The sequence below is a fragment of the Orcinus orca genome, chromosome 10 (assembly GCF_937001465.1).
Source record: "Orcinus orca chromosome 10, mOrcOrc1.1, whole genome shotgun sequence".
In the NCBI taxonomy this organism is placed as follows: Eukaryota; Metazoa; Chordata; class Mammalia; order Artiodactyla; family Delphinidae; genus Orcinus; species Orcinus orca.
In genome coordinates, this window is record NC_064568.1 from 39609418 (window position 1) to 39634596 (window position 25179).

At 52.2% G+C, this 25179-nt stretch overlaps 1 protein-coding gene and 1 long non-coding RNA gene across 8 annotated transcripts in view; one reads left to right on the top strand and one right to left on the bottom strand.

The window, feature by feature from the left end:
* The window catches only part of LOC101280877 (cathelicidin-4-like), a 28305-nt gene that overhangs the window by 1226 nt on the left and 1900 nt on the right, over positions 1–25179 (bottom strand). For 2 of the 7 annotated variants that reach the window (XM_049716208.1, XM_049716205.1), the window contains exons 2-4: positions 15531–15638; positions 15316–15387; positions 14472–14713 (exon numbers count right to left, since the gene is read on the bottom strand). In XM_049716208.1, coding sequence (XP_049572165.1) covers positions 14603–14713; positions 15316–15387; positions 15531–15638 — 291 coding nt within the window. In that variant the 3' untranslated portion in view covers positions 14472–14602. Of the gene's footprint in view, positions 1–14471; positions 14714–15315; positions 15388–15530; positions 15639–16274; positions 16500–17350; positions 18567–22925; positions 23788–24393; positions 24466–24591; positions 24700–25179 lie in introns of those variants that run through there. The other 5 variants (XR_007479768.1, XM_049716206.1, XM_049716207.1 and 2 more) reach the window with 5 other exon arrangements.
* On the top strand, positions 1345–4919 carry LOC125965639 (uncharacterized). The gene is made up of 2 exons (XR_007479773.1): positions 1345–1443; positions 2463–4919. It is a non-coding gene; the product is annotated as an uncharacterized LOC125965639 (long non-coding RNA).

Consider the following 25179-nt stretch of genomic DNA (forward strand, 5'->3'; position numbering starts at 1 on the left):
ACTTTGCATTTGCTCACTCTTCTGACTGAAGTCCCCTTCCCCATCCTCCCTGGATCCTGTGTAGGTCCATAGACTGCAACTCCCGTGGTGGGGGCCTGCCTTCCATGCCTCCAGTCTGGCTCTCCTGGCTTAGTCCTTACAGCCTGTCAGAGCGGAGGTCTTCTCGGGAGACAAACCACAGCCCTTGTCCCTAGGTGGGTTTACCCCTGACTCCACATCTGGTCCTTGAGAAATCCTCATGCACCTTTCACCCCAACAAACTCAGGTATGAGGCCTGATCCTGCAGCGCCCCTCTCCTTTGCTCCTCCCAGCCATCCTTCCTGTCATGAGACTCTGGGCAGGAAGGGGAACTGGACCTCAGGCTGCTGTGCCCCCAAACGTTGGGGAACACCCACCAGCTCCCTGAGTTGTCCAGTTCATGGGGAAAATGAAACCTACAGGTTAAATCACTCAAATAAGGATCTACCATCCAGGAAACAGGAGATGCAAGACTTGGACCAAATGCCCCGACTCACCCACCATGCTGGTCGTCTCACAGGGACCAGGGGAGGGAATTCGGCCCTCCCTCCTGCCCTCTGCAGTGAGTAGGGAAGGCAGGCACGGCTGTTGTGAGGGTGAAGACTTGGGTCAGGGCTGAGTGTCAGGACCCTCTCTCTGCTCCGGGTCAGCTTCTTCCTTCCCACTTCCCACTTCATGTGAAGCAAGGAGCTGCAGCAGGTTATATCCCCCTGGAAAGTCCTCAGCCCAGCTGGGGTTTCCCAGGCCTGGGGTTTGGTGAAGGAGGCCAGCTGGCAGGAGGGCAGTGCCACCCCTCTCTGGGGGTGGGTACATAAAACCAAACAGAGGCTGCACCCGCCACACTGTAGCCAGAATACTTGGTGGCATCAGGGCGACCGTGCTGCTGCTGCTGCTGCAGAGCCAAGCTTGAGGCCAACGTACCTCCCTCTCCAAGGACCTCAGCCTGCGCCAGGCTCCGGCTCCGGATCTCACCACCAGCCACGACAACAAACATCCAACCAGCTCCTCTCCGCAGCATCTGGGGCTGTGTGATAAGGTGAGCTGGGCCCGGGTGGAGGCTGAGTGGGAGGGTGCCTGAGCTTTGCAGAAGAGGGCCATGCTCACAGCCAGCCCCAGACATGTAGCAGACTGGTGGGCATGGGTACCATTCCTGTGAGTGGGTTTTACTGGGGACATGGATGTAGAGATGACAGTTGGGGGCCGAGGCCAGTTCTATCCCCAGAGGGTGACAGAGGGTGCTCTCTCCCCAGAGCCTGGGGACTCTGGATGCCTCGGGTACATCTGAGAAGGCACATCCTCCCTCATTCTTCTACCAGGACAAAGACCTGCAAACCCCCAGGATCTCAGGGTCTGCCTCCTGGAGACCACGAGCTTCGGCAAGAAGTGGGCTGAGCCTATAAAGACATCAACCTCCAGGAGGCTCGAGTAAGACAGGGCACTTCACACGAGGCCCACACACCCCTCCACCTTTCCTGGGTGCCTACGTGGTCCCTCCCCACAGACTGGCATGTCCTAGTGGAGGTCTTAAGTCTGCTCGTGGATGCCCTGGGAAGGTAGAAACAGCCCCTCCAGAGGCTCCACCCAGGTTCTGGCGTTTAGTACGCGCTTTTGGAAGTAAAGAGAGAAGGGACCAACTCCTGGGGAGAGGGATGGACTGGAGATCAGAACACAATTTCCTTTGATTCCATTTCTTCAGCCCTGCCTTTCTCGTGATCCCAGATCCAACTCAATAGATCCAGGTGGCACCTGCTTTTCTTATTTCCAAAAAGTAATTTGGAAGCCAACAAATATTAAACCAAAAAAGAAAAAGAAAACAAAAAAAACAAAACAAAAGAAAGTAACCTGGAGATTTTAAAGGCACCTTTCTGACTGCTCACTATCAGTTAAGAACCACTGATCATGGCTCCAGCAACAACCCCTTGCCCTTGGGAAAACTTCCTTTCAGATATCGAGCTCGATTAAAACAACACACAAGGGAAGAGCCTGGGGAGGTGGGATTGTAGATTGGATGGGGATGGAGACTAGGAGGGCTGTTGGGTGGCAAGACTTTGGGTGGGCTAGAGCTGTGTTTGGTGAGAGCCATGCTGTGTTGGTGTGAAACCCTGGCTATGAAGTGGACATGAGACAGATCCCCCTGCTGTCCCTGAAGCTGGTGAAGCAAGGGGCTCCCTCCATGGCTCCCTGCCATGATGGTCACCTGTGTGCCCATGGGCAACCTCATCGAAGTGAGTTTTCTTCCAGTGGCACCACTGAGTGGGGTGCCTGGGGTCCATCCAGTCACCAAAGCAACAACCCTAACAGTAATCCTTGGGATGGTCATGGAAACCACACTGTGGGGGGAGCCTGGGGCCCCTTGTGTCCTGTCCCTCCTCACAGCCTCCCATGGACATGCTGTCTGTGGAGACCTGAGTCCAAGGATGTGACCTGTGTGTCTGGTCCTTCAGGGTACAAAGGGCTCCTGTACATCCACCTCCTCTGAACTCACAGCACTCTAGTCAGGTAAGCAGGGCTTACCACCAGTCTCATTAGGCCAAGGAAGAAACTGAGGCCCAAGGCAGGGTGGGGGTGTGGCCTTGGGAAGCAGGTCTTGGTCAAGTCAGGGTTGATGGCAGTACACAGAGCTCTGGCTCCAGTGTGAGTTTTCCTTGGCCCAATATGGGGCCTCCTGTCTCTCTTTTGGATGAACCCCTGGCCACCTCTGTCTGGCCCACCAAACACCACCTTGGCCAACCTTGCATCTCTCCTACAGCCCATTGCTTTAAGAGGCCTGGAGACTCAGCTTTTTGACCTGCTTTGCTATGAGCATTGAGGGGCTGCTCTGGGGGGGTCCCTTTCTGCTCTGTGCCAACTCCCACTCTCTTTCTTCCCTTCCTGAGCTGTCCCCTGCCCTGTGGATGCTCAAGATCATGGGTGAAGACAACACGTACACGTTGGACAAGTATGGAGTGAAGTAAGTTGCTCTGAGAATGGCTTCTGGGGCCTCCTTCAAGTGTTGTGGGAGAGGTGGAGCCACTACTGGCCAGGGTCAGCTACATAACTTGCAAAATGAAAACATGGGTCCCTTGGCTCAAAAATTATTAAGAAATTCAAGCCCTCAGAAGTCAGAGAGATTGGAAGAAAGAGAAAGACTCCACTGGCAATTGATGGCTTTGAAGATGGAGAAAGATGAGCCAAAGCCTGGGGACAGCCTCTAGAAGCTGAGAACAACGGCAGCCACCAGCAGACAAGGGATTCACGACCTCAGTCCCACAAGCACAGAGGACCAAATTCTGCCAACAAGCTGAATGAGCTTGGAAGTAATTCTCCCCCAGAGGCTCTCAAAAGGAATCCAGCCCTGCCGTCTTAGCTGGGCCTTGTGAACACAGAGCAGAGGAACCCATCAAGCCTCCTGGCATCTGACCTACAGAGCTGCCAGGGTAAAGTTTCCCTTTGCATGCCTTAGAAGAAAAGAATGTTGGCTCCAGGAAACCTCTCTGAGCAGTGATGACATCACAGAATGGAGTGAGGTCAGGAGAGACGAGCAATCACCAAACTCACCCAAAAAGACCGTGGGGAAGAGTGGCTCCCATCGCAGGACACCGCTCAGTTTCATCAGCAACAGCAGACTCAAGCTGTGTGTTCTTGTACTGATTCTCTTCCCTACAGTTTTCACTGCCTCAGCAGCACAGACAGGATGGCACAGTGCGGAGCTTGGGGAGGGCATCAACACGCTGGCAGGAAAGTCCACCAAAACGGAGAATGAGAAAGGAGCACTGGCCCACTCTGAACTGCATCCCCTGTCAGATGGAACAAGGCTGGCAGCTTTAATCACCATCACTTCTGCAAGCCCTTCAGGGTGAAATTTAAAAGGACACAAACACAGCTTTTTCTTGACTAAAAGACTGTCGAGTGACTTAAATTTCTCACGCCATTTTATACACTGTGTTTTATTTTTTTTCATTGCTCTTATGCATTTTATTTATTTATTTATTGTTTTTGTTCCAAAGACTAGTTTTATTTATTTTTCACATGTCCACATTTCTGTATGTGATAGTCCTTTCCTTTTCTTTTTAAAAAAATATTTATTTATTAACATCTTTATTGGAGTATAATTGCTTTACAATGGTGTGTTAGTTTCTGCTGTATAACAAAGTGAATCAGCTATACATATACACATATCCCCATATCTCCTCCCTCTTGCATCTCCCTCCCATCCTCCCTATCCCACCCCTCTAGGTAGTCACAAAGCACCGAGCTGATCTCCCTGTACTATGCGGCTGCTTACACTGTGTTTTAATGTTAGGTAGTTTTACTTGCTTTCGTTTTGATCAGGGTTTATGTGTTTGTTTATATTTTGCACTTGTTAATATGAGACATCCGCGGGATGGTTCTCACAGGTAAACTAAATCTTTTCACTGTCCTTCTCGCTCTGTACATGTATGTATTTCTAGCCCCCAAGCATGGTCATCAGTGAGTTCTGTCTCTATATGCTGTCAGTTTCTATTACAGGAAGGACTGCTATGACCTCATGGTACAGCAAACAAGATCAACAACAACAAAGTCATAAATAATGAAAAAGACAGAAAAAAAGAAAACATCAAAAAATAAAAACAAAAACTTCCCTAACTCTCCCTCCTACCATGGAACCGACTCTTTCCTGGCCCTTCCTCTCCTTGCCCTCTTCTCTCCCCAAGCAGGGCACACTTCTTACCTCTGTGTGTGGAGCCACAGAAAGTGGCTGGAAGGACAGAAGCTCTAAGAAACTCCTCTCTCTGAAATGGAGCAGGACCCTATGATCCTTGCCCCCCATGTCCTCAGTCTGCCTTTTGTCTGTAGAAAACTTTAGCCAAAGAATAAGTTTGACCAGAGAAGTGAAAAAATGCAGGAGCAAAGAAAAGCAGTCAAACAGAACAAAACAATAATAGTTTAGTCACTGAGCAAAGACAAAGAATTTTAGTTCCCTCTCAAGGGCTACAGATAATGTTCTGAGCCACATCCTGTGAGCTGTCTTATAGATACTGAAACCCACACCAGGTGGAAGAAGTTAACTACATCATGCCCAGACTGTAGACATGACAGAAGCTGCCACAATTCCGAGAACTGGCCTCAAGGAAATGGGAAAAAACCGACCCTGGAATTGAAGATTAACTGTACTTAAAACAATCAAGATGACGCTGGTCAGACCACCACATGAGCAATTTCAAGATGACCGTCAGGGCTGACGGTACTGTTTCCGCATGTAGCCCCTCCCCCGTCTATAAAAGATCTTGTCCACTGATTGTCAGTGGCGGGGAATCAGCGTTTGGACACCCTCCAAACCTCCCCACCCTCCCTACCTTACCAGCATCCGAAATAAAGCCAACTTTCCTTTCCACCAACCTTGCCTCATTATTGGCTCTCGAGCGGTGAACAGCCAGACCTCACTTTCAGTTACATCACAGTGGTCATCCCCTCACCTGACTGGGCTCCATCTTTCCCCATCCTACACCCAAATAATATCTTTGAATCTTTTCACCACTACCACAGAGCCCCACTCAGCCAGTCAGCCACAGTCTCAACTGAGAGGAGAAGGAGTTTCTTAGAGGATTCCACGCTGAAGCTGGCGGCGGCCAGGACAAAGGGCCTGTTGTACTCCGGCAGTGGGCTCCAAGGAGGAGCACAAGGCCTTCTGCCAAGATCCGGATAGCTGCAGTTCAAGCCTTGCCTGCAGGGCCTATATGCGTATACGCAAGGTCACTAGGGTAGAGCCATTGCCCTACAATACTACACCCCAAATTTTCACATAACCAACTGAATTCTTTTGAGAGACATAGGCTGCCCCCTCACATACTCAAATTAATTGTACTGAAGGGCTGTGGACCCAAGTGTCTTCTGTGTCTTAGGCAACATCAGACGAGAGTGACCATGACTGACTCCCAGGAGGATGATCAGGCCCATTGGAGCACAGACTGGCCAGGCTCCCACCTGGAGCCAAATCAGCTAAATGTATTACTATTAACCCAGATGCAGCAAGTTGGCAACTGCATATACCCCACCTCTAAAGCCAGCGGGAAGTCTAGGGCAAGGCACTCTTTATCACCACAAGAGAGAATTTAGACTAGTTTGTGTGTTGTGGGTGAGTATAGGCCAGACTTCCACATACTAAGTAGCAGCAAGCCCAGCAGGAGGTCTTGCTCCTGTGGGGTCAGAATCCCACAAGCATTTAAACTTACAACAGTTACTATAGTCTGTGCAAAATATATAAAAGAGTTCAAAATTTCATGATGAGGCTTAAAAAAGTCATATCAGTATCCAGAAGGTCTGTTCTGTCCTGTTTGGTGGAGGCTGTTCACTCCTGGGGGCAGCAGTTGCGGGAAGGTTTCCAAGAGTCCTTAGATCAAGACTCTTCATTGGCCGTTGATCAAGCTGAGGATGAGAGTAGCAGTCTGGGTGAAAGTGGCCAGACGCCCTGCAGACAAAAGCTGAGAGAGAGGTGAATGGTGCCTCCTCCCACCCTTGACGCTGTGAGTCGAAGGCCTTCTATTCCCATCACCAGGGTAGTTACTCTCTTCACAACCAAGTGATCGAACGACCAGTCCCTCAGCGATCACTGGTCCCGTCTCCAGTCCTCCCCTTGTCTCACCAGCACCACGTGAGCAGACTCCTCCCTACGTGCCCAGCAACTTTTCATCCTTATACTCCTTGACCCATCATAGAACATCTCTCTCTGCCCTGACAGGGGGTCCACACCAGCAGGACCACCTTAGGGGCTGTCACCTCATGTTCATGATCGTTATCATCACTGTCCCTCCTGCCCTTCCAGCAGCAGGGCAGGCAGCACAATGAGCACTAGGGTAATCTCACCCACCACAAGGCTCTTCCGGGCAACTTGCAAATTCCAGTACTAGGAGCTTCCAGGGGTGCATGGGAAGAAGAAAAGTGGGGTGAGAAAGATTACTCATGTGGTTGGAGAGTCTTCCAGATTGTGTGGGCCTCCTCCCTCATTTCCGAGGCTCATAATTAAACATTCTATGTAACTAGAAGGTGGTCTTCCAGGGAATCGTCCCATTTAGAGCTCAAGATGCCTTCCTTAAGTGTGTGCTCCGCTGGGAGGTGAGCCTTGGTGTCCACTTATCCTTTCAGGGTTCCCTGTCAGAGTCCATTCCATCTCCCAATGGCACCGACTGCTTGGAAATGAGACAGGGCATGAAAGGTCCGGGGAGCGATCTGGGTAACTCTGCACTCCCGGTAGTTCTTACTGTAAGGCAGTGCCATTGTGGATTGGATGTATTTTGTGAATCCAGGTGTGAAACATAGACCATCTGAGAGTCCTGGAATACTATATGCCACGTATGCTGTGCAGATGGGGATGGCATCGCTGGTTATTGCCCTGGAGTTCCCTTTGTCACTCAGCTGTGGAGCTGGTGGTCAGCCACACTGGCCAGGCTTCCTTGGCCTCAGGTGCTGGCATCGCTAGGCCTTATTTTGAGTTTGATGCTGAAGGTAGATGGATCACCATTCCCTGTGTGATGGTGTATCCACATGATATGGGTCCCCACCTGGGCAGTGCAGATTTGATTCACTTGTTGATTCCATTGATGTTATCCTTGAATGGCTGTTTTCCATGGGCATCTGCAGGAGTCATGAACAGGGGTTGTGGGTGCTGAGCAAAGCATTATGTTTTGCCATAATGTTTATCCCCACAAAGATTGGGACTTGACTGTTCAGTTGTCCCACGGCCAGGCACCTGACCACACTGTCAGTTCATGGTGTACTGCCCACGAATCAGTGAAAAATGTAACAAGGTGGATTTTGGGGGATGTCTTCCAGGGCGGCTACACAGCCCACAGCTCCACCCACTGAGTGGAGCGCCCTTGTTCATGCGCAGGTATAAACAGGTACCTTGGAGGCTGAACAGCTGCATGTGGTGCAGCCCACACACCTGCCTTTAACTTAGCTGATCCATCCAGGAACAGGAACAGGCATCTTCGGGAAATGGGTGAGCTAAAGATATGAGGCTATAATCCAGATGTGTCAGTGATTACATTATGTAAGTAGCCCTGTGTTAACCAGGTTTTCTACTTTCTGTTTCTGATGTTTTCACATCCCCTCCCAGGGTTAGCAGATGCTTAGAGACAGCAGACTCTCTCCCTCAGCTCGCTTTTCACATGCAAACTGACCAGCACCCCACCCCACCCTCTCAGCTGCTGAGACTCTAACCCCCTGTCCTAATAGCCCCAGGGTCAGGCATCAACAACTTGGGCAGCCCCTACACCCCAGCCCCAGCTCACTGAAATTACTCAAGCTAGCCGATCCTAAACCTGGTCAGCCTCACCCTCAAGCCTCGTCCATTCCTTCCCTGGAGAACATCACACGGGCTTCTCCGCAGTGCCCCGCCCTGGCTCTCTGCTTGTCACTGTCCTCTCCTGTGGCCAGCACGACCCACTCCTCCCCACGGGAACTGTGAGCAACAAACTCGCTCTGCACCAGCGATGGCTCCACAGCTGAATAAGACCCAAACCCTGGGGACATAGGAACCACTGAGAGAGACAGAGACAGAGAGGGAGGAAGAGAGAGGGAGGGAAAGAGAAAGAGAGAAACAATTTAGGCAAAATGTAGGTGACCCTGGGAATAGAGAATATGAAAGTTTTTTTTGTACATTTTCTACTTTTCTGTAAATTATTACCAACTAAAATGTTTTTGAAATTTTTAAAGTTACAACACTGAGGGATTGCATAAGCATTACATTCCTTTTATTTGTAAACTGCTTCTACTCTTCGGTCTAATTCTTGCCCCTAAGACCTTGTTATAGTTGCACGCTTCTCTTGGAAATAATGAGCCAATAAAACATTATTTCCTTTTATGTTGCTTAAAACATATTTTAACCAGTATTAATCTAATTTTTGCAAATTAAACAGAATAAATAAAATTTCCATTTACATAAATGTACACAAACACACTGCCACAAACACCCACACAACCACACTGACACTATACCCCTACACTCACATATAAACCTGCACATGCCCACTCACAACACCCGTGCACACATGAATGCCAAGCCATAGATACACATACACACCCCTGAATTACATACACACACAAACACTTTATACACTCCTCATACACACACATCCACACACACATTTTAGAAATCCCCATACACGACTCTACTGATATATCCCACACAGAAGAAACATCCCACACTCAAAATCCCCCACAAACCCACACACACCCAGACACACATCCCACATACACATTTCAGACACACCCTGACACCTACACATATACCCACAAACTCACACCAACATTCATTCTATACAACTTCACATACACACAAACTACACTCAAACCCACACACATACTCTCACACACCTAGGAACACAACATACCGATACTCTCACAAACACACTGCACAACACTTCCAACACATACATACACCTTGACATTTTAACACCCAACGATCCAACCCCCATCCACACACACACACAGAAACACAGAAACATTTTTGAGAATAAAAGGAGGCAAAAGCCTATGGAAATGTTCCAGATTAAAGGAGGCAAATGAGACCTGACAGCTTCCTGACACACCTGACCCTAGGCAGGAACCTGTAACGCAGGTGAGAAACTCTGTAAAGCACATGATGATATCATCTGACATATAGGAAAAAGTACTGTATCCATGTAAATGTATAGAGTTGATAATTGCTCTGTAGTTATATAAGAGGCTACCCCTAATCATAAGAAATACAAATAGAATTCTATGAGGCTAAGGAAGCCAGCTCTATCTACCACCTTAGCTTTAGATAACTTCTCTGTTTTGGTTTCCTTCTCTGTGACAGCACGGAATAAGTCTATGTTCTAAGTAACAGTTAGTTCTCCGTTTTACCAACAATAAGTAATGTTGCCAGTGCTTCGAAGAGTGGAGAGTCTAGTTTCACAAAATCTCATTCAATAGAGCTGAGATTCAAAAGAATCACGAATAGAAGATCGAGTCCCCAGGGGAACCCCAGCTGCTAGCCTGCTGCCTGCCAAGACACCAGGGCAGAAAAAACCGCAGGCAGTTCCCCTTGGAGGTCTCCATGAGCTCTCAAGCTTTCCCTGCAGTACCCACAGATGGCCAGCGGGGGCGATCTCAGAGCAACACCTTCAAGTTACTAGTCTCCCTAGGCAGCAGCAGCATTTACTTCCCTGCCAGGGCACCTGCGCTGCTACCAGAAAAACCACCTCCCTAGGGACCAACTCATCCATTGGGTACAGTAGACACTGTACCTACGGACCATGATACTTCTAGGGACCCACAAAAATATTTTAATTTTAATTCCTTTTAAGAACAGAATATTAACATGACTATAATAGCAATGAATATATAACATTATATCTAGCCATGATTGTATTCAACTATGTACGAATGCAGTTATAAAATGTAATTTTTAATGCTTTTCTGTGGATGAATGGGTCCACGAAGGTGAAAGTGCCTAGGACCCATGAAAGTGACAATGTAGCCCTCTGTCTCCCCTGCCAGCTTCCTGTCCTGCTCTGGCTGAGGTGACACAGAGGCAGAGTGACACACAGGAGAACAGGGGGCTGCAAGTAGGACCCCAGGGACCAGGGCAGCCCTGACCCTCGGGCTGAGGCTAGAGAGACCATGGGGACTGAGGGACGAGACTTTTGGGCTCTGACTGGCAGGGGCATTGCCGAGTCAGAGCACAGGCAGTCTGGAGGGTACCCCGCCCTACTGTGCCAGCTGCTACCTTCTAATGGCCACATGGGAAAGGCTAGTGCAGAAGGGCCAGTTCGGTGCCCTCAGGGAAGTCCACTGTGTGCATGGGCTGCATTTAATTCATCTCCTCCTGCTCTGATGGGGATTCCAAGTGTCTCTCTGGGTCCCTGCACTGACAGACGAGTCGGCACTGTGCCCTGAGACTAACACACTCTAACTATTGTCTCCTGACTCTCTCACCCTCTGAGATTCACATTTGGCCCCTATGAGGTCCTTGAACTTCCTTCTCTACCTAAATGACAGACCAACCCCTTAAAGGAGATAATGTTGTTCCCAATTACAGATAGAGAGACAGAGGCCCAGAAAGATCAATTCTCCTGCTCAGGGCCACACGGGCAGGAGAACAATTCCTTTCAGACATCTAGACCCCTCAGAATTCTCTCCCTCTGCCCCACTGAGGCTGACCTGGAGTCCCCTGTCCCGTCTCGGGAGCCCCCAAACTAACTCCTGAGACCTCACTGGTGGGGCTCAAGGGCAGGGTCCACAAGGACCTTGCCTGATTACAGCCCAGATTCCCTCCTTGGCACAGCAGGGGTCTGGGGGATGGAGAAGCCCCTCCTTGTCCTCACTCATTCCCTCCCTCTTCCTTACCTCTTGCTCTCCTCCACTCGCTGTGTTTGGCTTCTGTGCTGCCCCCCACTGAAGTTAGTGGCCTTCACATCTGCACAAACAATAGGAAAATATTAGGAGTCATCTCCCTGGGCCTCGTGGGCTCCTGTCCTACTCTGGCCACTTTGTAAAATCCTCAATGCCCCTTGGCTTACAGCACCACGCCCACCCCACTCCCCTCCTGCACCACCACCCTGGACGCCTCGGGCTCTTCTCTCTTCTCTCCACATCAGGCCCCGCGCCTGACCCACCTGGGCCGAGTGGGTGAACTCTGCACAGCTCCACCACCATCACAGGCCACGTTCCCTAGAAGCGGGGCCTCAGCTGGGAAGTGAGAGGCATCTGATTTATTGAGGAGTGTTGTCTGGAGGAGGGAGGCGGAGGGGAGCAGGATAGGGCAGAAGAAGGAGCTGAGCAGGGACGTGCTCTACCCTGAGACGAGCTTCAGCCTCACCCACAAAAGCCTGGAACCCCTGCTTTAGGACTGACTGAGGCGGGGGCTGGGCTTTGATGTTGCCTTATAGTCAGTCCCCATCCACAGGCTGAGGGCAGAGGGGACACAACACCCCAGGCATCTCCTGGGAGGCTGTGAAGGCAGCTGTGAAGGGGGCACCTGTGAGCCATTAGCATCCATATTGCACATTTCAAATAGATGGGGGATGGGGCGGGGGGGGTGTGAGGGGGCGGCAGCTGCCCAGTGAGGGGGATCTGGGCAGGGCACTCACAGCACCTACTGCCCAGTGCCCCGCCCAGGGACCAGCATCCCCCTGGCACCTAAGAGCCAACCTGGTAAAGACTGAAATTTCATCTCCCCCCACCCGCATCGCATACCTACACCAGGACACTGACCAGACCGTGACCATGCTCTCTGGAAGCTCCCCACGCCCCCGCTGCATTGTCCAGCCTGTCAGGGAATCAACCTGCTTCATCCTGTCTGCAGTAACTCCATCCCAGTCAGCCCTGCACTCTGCCAGCCTCTTGGGCAACCCTCCTTCCATTCTCTCTCCCCTCCTCTGTTGGCTACTGCCCTGGCCTGATGCTCAAAGCCATTTATGGAAGGGTCTGATACTTGTTCTTTCACGGGTAAGGGGCCCAGTGGTCACACAGCAGACACTCTCACCAGCCAATCACTTTAGAAAGCACTGACAAGGCCTGCAGACCTCCCTGCCAGGGACCACTTTGGCTCCCTGGTCAAGGGTGGAGATGAAAACAATGTAAGCATCCAACCCTTTCCACTATCAGTGGTCACATATGCATGTTGAGGGCCTCATCATGGCAAGGCACATCTGGCCAACTCCGATGTAAAATATGAAAGGACAAGGCAGGGCTGAGGATAGAAAAGTGTTGCCATGGTAGCAGGATGGGCAGTCATGGGAGGAAATTGGAAACAGATGTGATCAGCACAGACCCATATCATCCTGATGAGTTTTCCCTCTCTCAGGTTGGGCAGGGATGTGCCAGCTGTGATAGGCCTGACATGTAGCATTTGCTGATTTCCATGGTGTAAGTACTTCCATCAAGGCCGATTTCAAGCTACCAAGGGTTTAACAACCAGCTCGGAAAATCCTGACCATTTAACAACTGGCTCTGGCAAGCCTGTATCCTCTGGCACAGACACAACACAGCCCCCTGGGTTTCCTCTGCAAGGATTCCTTCCTCAGCTTGGGTTGATGTAGAGTGAGAAGCATGAGGTTCCTCTAACCTGCCTGAGATCAGCCCCACCTGCTCACCAAGAGGAGACAAGCCTGACAGGTAACAAAGTAAGTGCTCTGTGAGATCCTGTCCTCTGTCCCTCTCAGAGAGGGGAATCTGTGTCTTGGTACAGGTTGGCCCACATGCAGACCTAAGACAAGCATTTAGTGGAAGTAGTTTGTTTGGGAGGTGATTCCAGAAAGCACCAGCATGAGTGTAGAGAAGGGAGACAGGGCAGGACCTGAGTCAGAAGAGGACGTGTCAATGAACAGGTCACAGAAGTGGGCGACAGGGGCTCAAGCCAGCTGGGGACCTCAGGGGGAGGTGTGACATGTCTGGGAGTGGACCCCCCAAGGAGTGAGGAAGAGGAGGTATTTTTCCACTGAGTCCCCCCAATGGTTGGTTGAGGCTGCTCCCTGCGTTCAGAATCCCCAGTGTTTCCAGTCTGCCCCAGAGCAAAGGTCAGCTAGAGAATGGGGAGGGGGCAGGATGTGCATAGTGTCTGAAACACCCAGGCACACAGAGATGTGACCCATGCGTCACTCTGTGTGTCTTTCACATTCATGCAGAGCTCTTCACCCTGATGAACAGGATCCTTCTTTTTTATTTAATTTAATTTAATTTATTTTTTTATACAGCAGGTTCTTATTAGTTATCTATTTTATACATATTAGTGTATATATGTCAATCCCAATCTCCCAGTTCATCCTACCACCACGACCACAACCCTCTCCCGCCACTTTCCCCCTTGGTGTCCATAGGTTTGTTCTCTACATCTCAGGATGCTTCTTTTTAATGCTGCATATTTTTGTAGCAGGTAGTTCCCTAAACACAAGCCCACCACTGAAATCTCAGACCCAGCTAAAGAAACAGTGATGTGTTCAATGCCAGAGGAAAAGCCAGGAGGAGTAGGATTTTCCAGACTTCAGATTGTCAAGGAGAAATGGAACACTATGGGCATTGTACCTGTAGGCTTAGCCCTAAGACTGAACTGCGTCTCTGTGAGTGTTTAACAAATGTCTGGCCCCTCCGGACTGTCACCTCCATGTGAGCAGGGACAGCATCCTCACCAGCACTGCACACAGAGCAGGTCTCCCTAAGTCCTTACTCAGTGTTGGAGGAGGAGGGCAGAGGTGTGTGAAGGGCACGAGAGCGACCCGAGAATGGAGACGCTGTTGGCCCTGCTGCCTCTCCCCATGTCCTCCTGGAAGGAACAGGGGCCTCACCCACGACTGTGTTTACAGGAGTGATCTCTCTCTCTCTCTCTCTCTCTCTCTCTCTCTCTCTCTCTCACACACACACACACACACACACACACACACACACACACACACACAGAGGAGGCATCCCAGAGGTAAGGACTTGGTCCCAATAAGTGGTAAGAATGAAAAAATTGAAATTGAAGCCTGGAGGAAGTTATTTTCACAAGAATTTATTTTTCACCATCCAGAAGTCTGAACCAGAACTTATCAGACCCTCAGGACTCTTCCCCGGGCTCAGGGCTCACCAAAAGCCCTTAATGGGTGTGACATCAGGCAATCCTTCACCGTTTTCTGGGAATACGTGGAATGCGGAAATCTGGCAGGAACCACGGAGGGCGCCTTGGCCCTGGCAAATTTGGAGGCCAGAAAGGAATTCTCCTGACACTCTGAAGCTGTGAACCACAATGAAATTTATTTCTTTTGTGACTAGGCAGGGGTCAGGACGAGAAACCTCCCTCCCCACATGAACAACCCCCTAACGGACACACCAGGAGCACTGGGCCCTGTTCAGCCTTAAGCTGTGACCTTTGGAGCATGTGGATGGATCCCTACAGCCACAGACGTATGGGGAAACTGGGGTCCACAGATGGCAAGGGGATTCCCAGGGTCACAAGCCTATCCCAGCAAAGCTAGACGGGAGTAGGGGCTGAAAGCACATTACTCCAGTCAGTGCCTCTCAGAATTCAGCAGTCAAAATCCCCTGGAGGCCTTGTGAAAATACAAATGGCTGGGCCCCAGCCCAGAGTCTGATTCAGGAGGTCTGAGTGCGGCCCGGGAATCTGCCTTTCTGTCAAGTTCCCGGGTGGGACCCCACTTAGAGAACCACTGCTCTAAGGGATGGCAAAGCCAGTCCTGGAGGCCTGGGGCTCAGGTGAGGGAGGGGCCAGGTAGGAGGGCCTTTCTCTGCCCTCGAAGGGGCAACGGGTAATTGGTCCAAAGGATGTTCCACAACCCACCCCATTATCAGCTCCATAACACAGAAGGGGCCACTCACCTCATTACAGTTTATGTCAAATTGGTCCTTGGACTGGTCCAGGGTGACTGTCCCCACACAGTGTTTCACCAGCTGGAAGTGGAGGCTCGAGGTCAAACTGGAACCCCCCGGACCATCACCTCTCAAACTCAGCACAGGGGCTGGAAATATTCCCGGAAGCCCCCTGTTTACATCCCTGGGAAGCATCCTCCAGTGCCCCCAGCCCCCAGCCTCACCCCATTCTCCTTGAAGTCACACTGCTCCGGGGGCTGCTGGGTCGTCCTGAGGCACACGGTCTCCTTCACCGTGAAGCTCACAGGCTTCGGGGTGTCCAGGTCCTGATCCTGGTCAAGGATCAAAGTAAGGAGACTGGGCTCGGGCTCATGCTTCCTTCTCTGATCTGTCTCCCTGCCCCCACCTAGACGGCAGCCTCTCCAGCCCCTCCTGTGTGCCTGGCCCTGGGCTTGGTGCTGGGTGCACAGGGGAAGGGGCCGGAGACCACTCCTGGCCTAACAGGCACACAGAGAGCAGGAGGGGACCTCAGACCAGCTCTGATGAGAACACCTGCACCTCTGACGGGCTGAGGGAAGTCAGGGGCTGCCTGCAGGGGGAGATCTTGTCACCGGAACCTCTAGGCCCAGCAGAGCCCTCCCAAGTAGGGAACAAAGAAGTGCAGAGCGGACTCAACACAGGGTAGTCACATCTCAGAGCCAGTGACCACCCTCTATCCCTGGAGCTCCCAGAAGGCCCTTAAGCCTGAACAGGGTGTACAGGGCGCCTATTCCCACAGCAAAGATGCTAAGGCAGGAAGCCTCATGCTGGGAGGGGACCCAGCTCTGGGAAGGTTTCCTGGAAGAGGTGGGAGCCCACCTAGAGGGAGAAGTCCCTTCCTGACAGGAGGTACAGCCTGAGCAGAGGCGGTGACAGCGTGGCCAGGGCTGGCGGGAGACAACCCCCTCCCCAGGGTCCTCCTGACTCACGGCCTTGGGAGGTGGGTCCAGCTCCAGGAGGCGGTAGAGATTAGCTTCTGAGGACCGCTCGTTGAGACGATCCACAGCATGAAGCACAGCTTCCCTGTAGCTGAGGGTCTGGGCGCTGGCCGAGGGCACCACTAGTCCCAGCAGCAGTAGCCACAGTGACCACCGCCCCAGGGCGAGGCTGGCCCTCTGAGTCTCCATGGTCCCCAAGTTGGCCTCCTCCCAGCACGCAGGACCCTCCTTTATGCCCCTCCTGGGCCTGATGCAATGGCCCAACCACGTGTCTTCCTGACCTGCCCCATCCCTGATCTCCTCCCCGGCTGTGAGCTGGACTTGCCTCAGCCCCTGCTGTTGCCTCACGGGATTGCTGGGCAGTGGGAGCGGGAAGCCTCCTGTGGAAGGTGAAGAAATGGTTTCTCCATCTCCCTGACAACGTCTTGGCCTCTCCTGGGGCCCATGGGGAGTGTCATAGGCAGGGTTGCTCAAGAGCATTGAGTCCTCCAGGAGAGGGAAGACCAGGCTCTGTCTTACGTCCCCTCTGCCTCCACACTCTGGTCTCCTCAGGAATAGGGTAAAGGAGTGTATTTAGCACTCAATCTCCTCCTCTAGGCACTGTCTGGCACAGAGTAGTCATCAGTTAATGTCGATGAGTGGATGACTGTACCAGCTCCTTCTAGAGCCTTACACACCTAGCCCAAACCCTAGACAGAGAGTCAACCCCACACCATCTTGTCTTTTGGGCCCAGCCCTCAGCCAGCCAGGGGCTTGGCTCCCTCTGTCTCCTGTCCTGGATTCATCCTCACTGTTTTCTCGGTTAAATAGTTCTCCACGGGTCCCCACCAGACATGGCCTGTCCCCCTGACCCCTCCTCAACCAAGCATGGGAGGGGTCATCTGCACTGGGACCCCAATTCAGTGCCGCCTCTCACACTCAAGGCCACTGCAGACTGGCCAGTCCTCACTGGATCCAAATTCACACTCAAGCCTTGTCTTCAACTATACAGACTCTAGAGACACGTCTGTCCTCCTGAAATGGCCCTTGACCGAATGTCCCCTGCTGCCACTCTCCTGGGTGCCCTCCTGCCTCCCCCATGGCTCCTGCTCGGTCTCCTCCAAGGACCCTCCTCCTAAGAGGCAGGGCTGGCACAGGTGCATCCGGGCTGCTTCTCCTCCCAGTCCTCACACATTCCTGGGGACACCCCTTCTCAAGATACCAGTTATCAGGGACACACATCACTGGTCTGTATCTCTGAGCTCAAGACTCCCATGAGTGCCCCTCGTTGTCCACACTGAGCTGTTGGCTGCTGTTGGCTGGGTGCCGCCGCAGGAGCCCTGAGCTGAAAGCCTGGGAGCCCCACCTGCTCCTTCTTCCTCCTGAGGACACTCCCTCTGGCCTCCCACCAGCCCAGCCCAGCTCCTACCACCGTCTTCTCTCAAGTGTAGCCACAGCCTCCACACTCCACCTTCTCTGGTTCCAGGCTCTCCCCAGACCACTGTCCGCCCTCCACACCATTGTCTAGGGGCTCAGGCCAAGCACTGATTGGGCCATTTCCCCTGCTGCCTTGAGGCAGGGGCATCGGGGTCTGGGTCTTGATGCTCCCTGCTGTCCTCAGCTCCTGCCCTGCAGGCCTCAGGTGTCAGGCTGCCCCATCCACCGCAGCCACCCAGACAGCGCTGAGACCCTGCTCTTCCCCATCTCTGCGCCTGGTCCCTCTGCTTGCCCTGCCCTTCCGCCTGGGGAAGGCTTCCCTGACCTCCATCCAGAAATGGCACCTCCTCCTCTTGGCTCCCACAGCCTCAGGAAGTCTCTTCTGATTTGACCCCAGGTGGCTCCCTGTCCAGTGCTGTGGATGAGACACCAGGCTGGGGGGTCAGTGTGGGAGTTGGTGAGAACACAGCCGGAAGGGTCATGGGCCAAAGCAATAGAGGGGCCACAGGCCAAGAAGGAGATTCTTGTACAGTTTTCTGGAGGAATAACCATGTGGTTGTGAGGCCTGGGGTAGCTCCTGGACTCAGCCGGCCTGTGGGACACATGGGGCCATGGCCAGGGCACCTCAGAAGGTGGCAACCGGGAAGGATGGCGCTGGTTGCGCACTCAGCCTTGGAGAAGGAAGGAGAGGTGGGCTTCTGTGCAACCTGGTTTCACAGTCCAGGTGTTGCCCCAGTGGCCTCTTGGTCAAGCTGTGTCCTTTCCCCAAGTCAAGGGAGGAAAAGAAGGTGATTACAGTAGCAAATAATTAGCAATACACATGGTTACTTGGTATTATGAAACCCTCCCTGTGCATTCCTGTCTCTGGGCCTTTCCATTTGCTCACCCTTCAGACTGAAGTCCCCTTCCCCATCCTCCCTGGATCCCGTGTAGGGTCCTCTGCCAGGTCCTCACACTGCACTTCCCGTAATGGGGGGCCTGCCTTTCATGCCTCCAGCATCTGGCTTTCCTGGTTTAGGAAAGCCTCATAGCCTATCAGAGCGGAGGTCTTCTCAGGAAAGACACCACAGCCCTTGTCCCCAGGCAGGTTGCCCCTGACTCCACATCTGGTCCTTGAGAAATCCTCATGTACCCTTCACCCCAACAAAGTCAGGTATGAGCCCTGACCCTACATCACCCACTCCTTTGCTCATCTCAGCCATCCTTCCTGTCCAGACACTTTATGGGAAAGAGAACTGGACCCTAGGCTGCTGTGTCCCCAACTGTGGGGACACCCACTAGCTCTCTGATTTGACCAGCTGATGAGTAAAATGAGACCTACAGGCAATATCTTTCCAACAAGGCCCTCCCACCCTCTGAAAAATGACAGACCTGGACGTGGATCAACGGCCCCGACACAACCCACCACGCTCGCCCTTCTACAGGGACAAGGGGCTGGAATTCAGACCCCCCTCCTGCCCTCTGCAGTGAGCAGGGAAGGCAGCCATGGCTGCTGTGAGGGTGGGAATTTGGGTCAGGGATGAAGGTCAGGACCCTCTGCTCAGGGTCAGCTTCCTCCTTTCCCTTGTACCACTTCATGTGAAGCAAAGAGCTGGGGAGATTATGTCCTCCTGGAAAGCCCTCAGCTAGGCTGGGATTTCCCAGGCACGGGCCTTGGAGAAGGAGAGCAGCTAGCAGGAGGGCAGCACTACCCCACCTCAATCAAACGCCTAACCAGCTCCTCTCCGCAGCATCTGGGGCTGTGTGACAAGGTGAGCTGGGCCCAGGTGGAGGCTGAGTGCGAGGGTGCCTGAGCTTTGCAGAAGAGGATCAGGCTTAGGGCCAGCCCCAGACATGGAGCAGACTGGTGGGCGTGAGTACCATTCCCGTGAGTGGGATTTTACTGGGGACATGGGTATAGACAGGGCAGCTAGGGGCGCAGGCCAGGCCTGCCCCCAGAGAGCCTAAGAGGGTGTCCTCTCCCCAGAGGGGACTCTGGATGCCTCAGGTACATCTGAGAAGGCACATCCTCCCTCTTCCTTCTGCCAGAACAAAGACCTGCAAACCCCAGGGTCTCAGGGTCGGCCTCCAAGAGACCATGTTCTGCAAGCAGGAAGCAGGTCAGGCCTATCTGGACCCCAGCTTGCAGGAGGATGAAGTGAGACGGTGCACTGCACACGAGGCCCACACAGCTTCACCTTTCCTGGGTGCCTCTGCGGTCCCTCCCCACAGCCTGGCTTGCCTTAGTGAAGGTCAATGCATCTGGTCATAGATGCCCTGGGAAGGCAGAAACTGCCCCTCCAGAGGCACCGAAGGGCTGTTCTGGGGGTCCCCTTCTGCTCTGTATTCCCACTCTCTTCCTTCCCTTCCTGGGCTCTCCCCTGTCCTCTGACTGCTCATGGCTGACGGCAAAGACTCAGGCATTTTCGAGTCAAGTACCCAGGGAAATAAGTTCTCTCAGAATGGCTTCCAGGACCTCCTTCCTGTGTTGTGACAAGTGTGGAGTCACCACTGGCCAGGACCGGCTACGTCATCTGCAAAATGAGAACGTGGGGCCCCTTGTGCAAAATCGTGGGAATTTCAAGACCTCAAGCATAAGTCAAATCTCCAAAATTTACAAGCAGCCCGTGCAGCTCAATATCAAAAAAACAAACAACCCAATCCAAAAATGGGCAGAAGACCTAAATAGACATTTCTCCAAAGAAGATATACAGATTGCCAACAAACACATGAAAGAATGCTCAACATCATTAATCATTAGAGAAATGCAAATCAAAACTACAACGAGATATCATCTCACACCGGTCAGAATGGCCATCATCAAAAAATCTACAAACGATAAATGCTGGAGAGGGTGTAGAGAAAAGGGAACCCTCTTGCACTGTTGGTGGGAATGTAAATTGATACAGCCACTATGGAGAACAGTATGGACGTTCCTTAAAATATGAAAAATAGAACTACCATATGACCCGGCAATCCCACTACTGGGCCTATACCCTGAGAAAACCATAATTCAAAAAGAGTCATGTACCACAATGTTCATTGAAGCTCTATTTACAATAGCCAGGACATGGAAGCAACCTAAGCGTCCATCAACAGATGAACGGATAAAGAAGATGTGGCACGTATATACAATGGAATATTGCTCAGCCATAAAAAGAAACAAAATTGAGTTATTTGTAGTGAGATGGATGGACCTAGAGTCTGTCATACAGAGTGAAGTAAGTCAGAAAGAGAAAAACAAATACCGTATGCTAACACATACATATGGAATCTAAAAAAAAAAAAATTGTCATGAAGAACCTAGGGACAAGACGGGAATAAAGACGCAGACCTACTAGAGAATGGACTTGAGGATATGGGGAGGAGGAAGGGTAAGCGGCGACAAAGTGAGAGAGTGGCATGGACATATATACACTACCAAATGTAAAATAGATAGCTAGTGGGAAGCAGCCGCAAAGCACAGGGAGATCAACTCAGTGTTTTGTGACCACCGAGAGGGGTGGGATAGGGAGGGTGGGAGGGAGGGAGACGCAAGAGGGAAGAGATATGGGGATATATGTATATGTATAGCTGATTCACTTTGTTATAAAGCAGAAACTAACACACCGTTGTAAAGCAGTTATACTCCAATAACGATGTTAAAAAAAAGAATAAGTCATTACAAGGTACCAAGCCCTTCTGAGCACAGGGGCCTGTGTGACTGCACTGGTGACACACTCGTGACGCTGGCCCTGCCCCCAGCCCCCAAAATACAGTCATGGCAGGAAGAGCTCCAAGTACCTGCTTCAGGAGTTCCTCAGATGGCGGAAATTTTAATTCCCTGGGAAATACATGTACTTATCACTTTGATTTACTGGTTCTCTGAAGTCGTCTTTAAGAAATAAAGAAGGGCTCTAAACACACACAAACATACACAAGTGTAGCAGCGCTGACTATACCAACTCCCATTGCTTAGAAGGGCAACCAGGCCCCAGGAAAGCAAGGGACAAGGGGGCTCAGCAAGGCTGTGGGTGGGGGCACGTGGCAGGGCTGGGACTGGACTCACGGGCCAATGCTCTTTCCACCGCCCACAGCACCCACAGCCGTCCAACTCTGGGGGCATCTGGAGCTCGTGACAGGGCCCATGGCCTCCTCTCCAGCCCAGCACCCCCCTGCCCCCAGCCTGCTCAGGCCCAGTGGGGCCCACACAGCAGGCTGCTTCCTGGGCTGGAACAGCCTCCTGCAGCTGCCCAGCCCAGCCGGCCTGATCTCCAGAGTCCTTGCTCCTCAGGACAAGCTCCCCTGTGCTCGGAGACACCGAGCGTGGGGTGGAGAGCTGGGTACCCGGCCCTGTGAGCTGAAGAAGGGAGGCTCAGGGGACTTCCCTGGTAGTCCAGTGGTTAAGACTCTGAGCTTCCACTGCAGGGGGCGCAGGGTTGATCCCTGGTCGGGGAACTAAGATCCTGCATGCTACGCAGTGCAGCCCAAAAAAAAAAAAAAGAATAAGGAAGGGAAGCTCAGGATCGTCCCAGGCCCTCCCACAGAACGGGCACCAGAAGCTGAGCCAGGGAAGACAGGAGCACCCGGGCTCCAAAAGTGCCCTTCTCAGCTGTTCTACAAGGAACAGGAGATCTGGACAGTGTCCTCTGAAGACAAATGGGAACTCCTCCAGAAAGTGGATCTTCTGCTCTCCTGGGGTCAGGACAGATGGGACAGGTCCTGGGGAAGTTGGTTCTGATGACTGACATGCCATAAAATGGTCCAGGGCACAGATCCTGAAGCCAGAGTCCATCAGGTCCTAGCTCTGCCCCTCACTTGCTGTTTACTTTTGGGGAAGAAGTTCTCAGTCTCTTTGTGCCTCCATTTTTCTCTCAGTAAATTTGTCCTTGGAAAGCACACACCTCGGGTGGCTGATCAAGGATGAGGGCTGATAAAGGAGTCAACCCTGGGAAAGAACTTAGGGCACTGGTGCTGGAGGGTGGACAGAGAATAACTGGGAGAGATAATGGGCCAAAGTGTTAGAGGGGCCACAGGCCAAGAAGGAGATTCTTGTACAGTTTTCTGGAGGAATGACCATGTGGTTATGAGGCCTGGGGTAACTCCTGTACTCAGCCGGCCTGCGGGACTCTTGGGGGCATGGCCAGGGCACCTCAGAAGGTAGCAACCGGGAAGGATGGCGCTGGTTGCGCACTCAGCCTTGGAGAAGGAAGGAGAGGTGGGCTTCTGTGCAACCTGGTTTCACAGTCCAGGTGTTGCCCCAGTGACCTCTTGGTCAAGCTGTGTCCTTTCCCCAAGTCAAGGGAGGAAAAGAAGGTGATTACTGTAGAAAATAATTAGCAATACACATGGTTACTGGGTGTCTGTAATCCTCCCTTTGCTTTCCTGCCTCTGCACCATTGCATTTCCTAAACCTTAGGACTGAGGTGTCTAATGGTCAAAGAGCAGACCCTCTTACCAGTCAATCACTTTTGAAGGCACTGACAAGGCCTGCAGACCTCCCAGCAGGGGCCAATTACATCTCCCGTCTCAAGGGCTGAGATGAAAAATATTCAATTAAAAAAAACCAACATTGTAAATTAACTATACTTCAATAAAATTTTTTAAAATAAAAATATACCTATATTCAATTTTTTTTGTTGTCAGTGTTCATTTAGGCATGTTCATGGCCTGGTCCATGGCATGGGAGGGACCTGAGAATGGAGACGATGTCCTGGACCTCTTGGCCCTGCTGCCTCACAACATGCCCTTCTGGAAAAAACAACCATTCCTCTATTTTGCATGTGCAATCACGTACGTACACAGAAAAACACACACTCTCACAGACAGACACACATACACACACACACACACACAGGCACATATAGGAGGCCTGCCGTAGTTAAGGATTTGGTCCCAGTAAGTGGGAGGAGACGAGACAAGTGAAATTAAATAATGGAGGAATTTGCTTTCAGAATATTTTAGTTTTCAGAGTCCGGAAGCTTGAGCCAAGGCAGACACCTGTAGGATTCTTCCATGGGCCCACAATTTACCCCCAAATCCCGATTAGTGGGCCAACTATCCGACCAATTTTCGGCAAAACTCTTCCGATCCTGTGACGCAGCCGCCTAAATCTCCCAACACTCTGCAGCTGTGAACCAGGAAGAACCAGGTTACTTGTGGAGAATGGACCCAGGGGTAAAACAAGACCGCTCCCCACCTGGACACCCCTTTCCAGGACCACACCAGGAGACTTGGACCCCAGTTTTCCCTCTAGCTATGACATTTGGAGCACAAGGTTGAATCCCTACACCCACAGACAGATGAGGAAACTGGGGTCCACAGATGGCAAGGGGATTCCCAGGGTCACAAGCCTATCCCAGCAAAGCTGGACGGGAGTAGGGGCTGAAAGCACATTACTCTAGTCAGTGCCTCTCAGAATTCAGCACAGTCGGAATCCCCTGGAGGCCTTGTGAAAATACAAATGGCTGGGCCCCAGCCCAGAGTCTGATTCAGGAGGTCTGAGTGCGGCCTGGGAATCTGCCTTTCTGTCAAGTTCCCGGGTGGGACCCCACTTAGAGAACCACTGCTCTAAGGGATGGCAGAGCCAGTCCTGGAGGCCTGGGGCTCGGGTGAGGGAGGGGCCAGGTAAGAGGGCCTTTCTGTGCCCTGGAAGGGGCAGCGGGTAATTGGTCCAAAGGGTGTTACACAGTCCAACCCCCCCAGAAACCCCTGCAGCTCAGAAGGGGCCACTCACCTCATCACAGGTGATGTTCATTTGGCCCTTGACCTGGTCCAGAGTGACTGTCCCCACACACTGTTTCACCAGCTGGAAGGGGAGGCTCGGGTCAAACTGGAGCCAGCAGACCATAACCTCCCAGCCTCACACCAGGGGCTGGAAATGGTCCCCAAGCCCCTGTTCAGCTCCCAGGGAGCCCCCAGCCCCCAGCCTCACCCCATTCTCCTTAAAGTCACAATTCTCCTGGGGCTGCTGCGATGTCCTGGGGCACACGGTCTCCTTCACTGTGAAGCTTACAGGCTTTGGGGTGTCCGGGTCACCATCCTGGTCAAGGATAAAAGTAAGGAGACTGGGCTCGGGCTCATGCTTCCTTCTCTGATCTGTCTCCCTGCCCCCACCTAGATGGCAGCCTCTCCAGCCCCTCCTGTGTGCCTGGCCCCTGGCATGGTGCTGGGTTCACAAGGGAAGGGGACAGAGCCCACTCCTGGCCTCGTGGGCACAAAGAGAGCAGGAGGGGACCTCAGACCAGCTCTGATGAGAACACCTTCCCCATGGAGGGGCTGAGGCAAGTCAGGGACCACCTGCAGGGAAAGACCTTGTCACTGGAACCTCCAGGCTGAGCAGAGCCCTCCCTGGTAGAGAGATAACGAGGAGCAGGGGGACTTTAGCAGGGAGGCCACATGGCAGAGCCAGTGACCACCCTCTATCCCTGGAGCTCCCAGAAGGCCCTTAAGCCTGAACAGGGTGTACAGGGCGCCTGTTTCCACAGTAGAGATGCTAAGGCAGGAAGCTCTCATTGCTGGG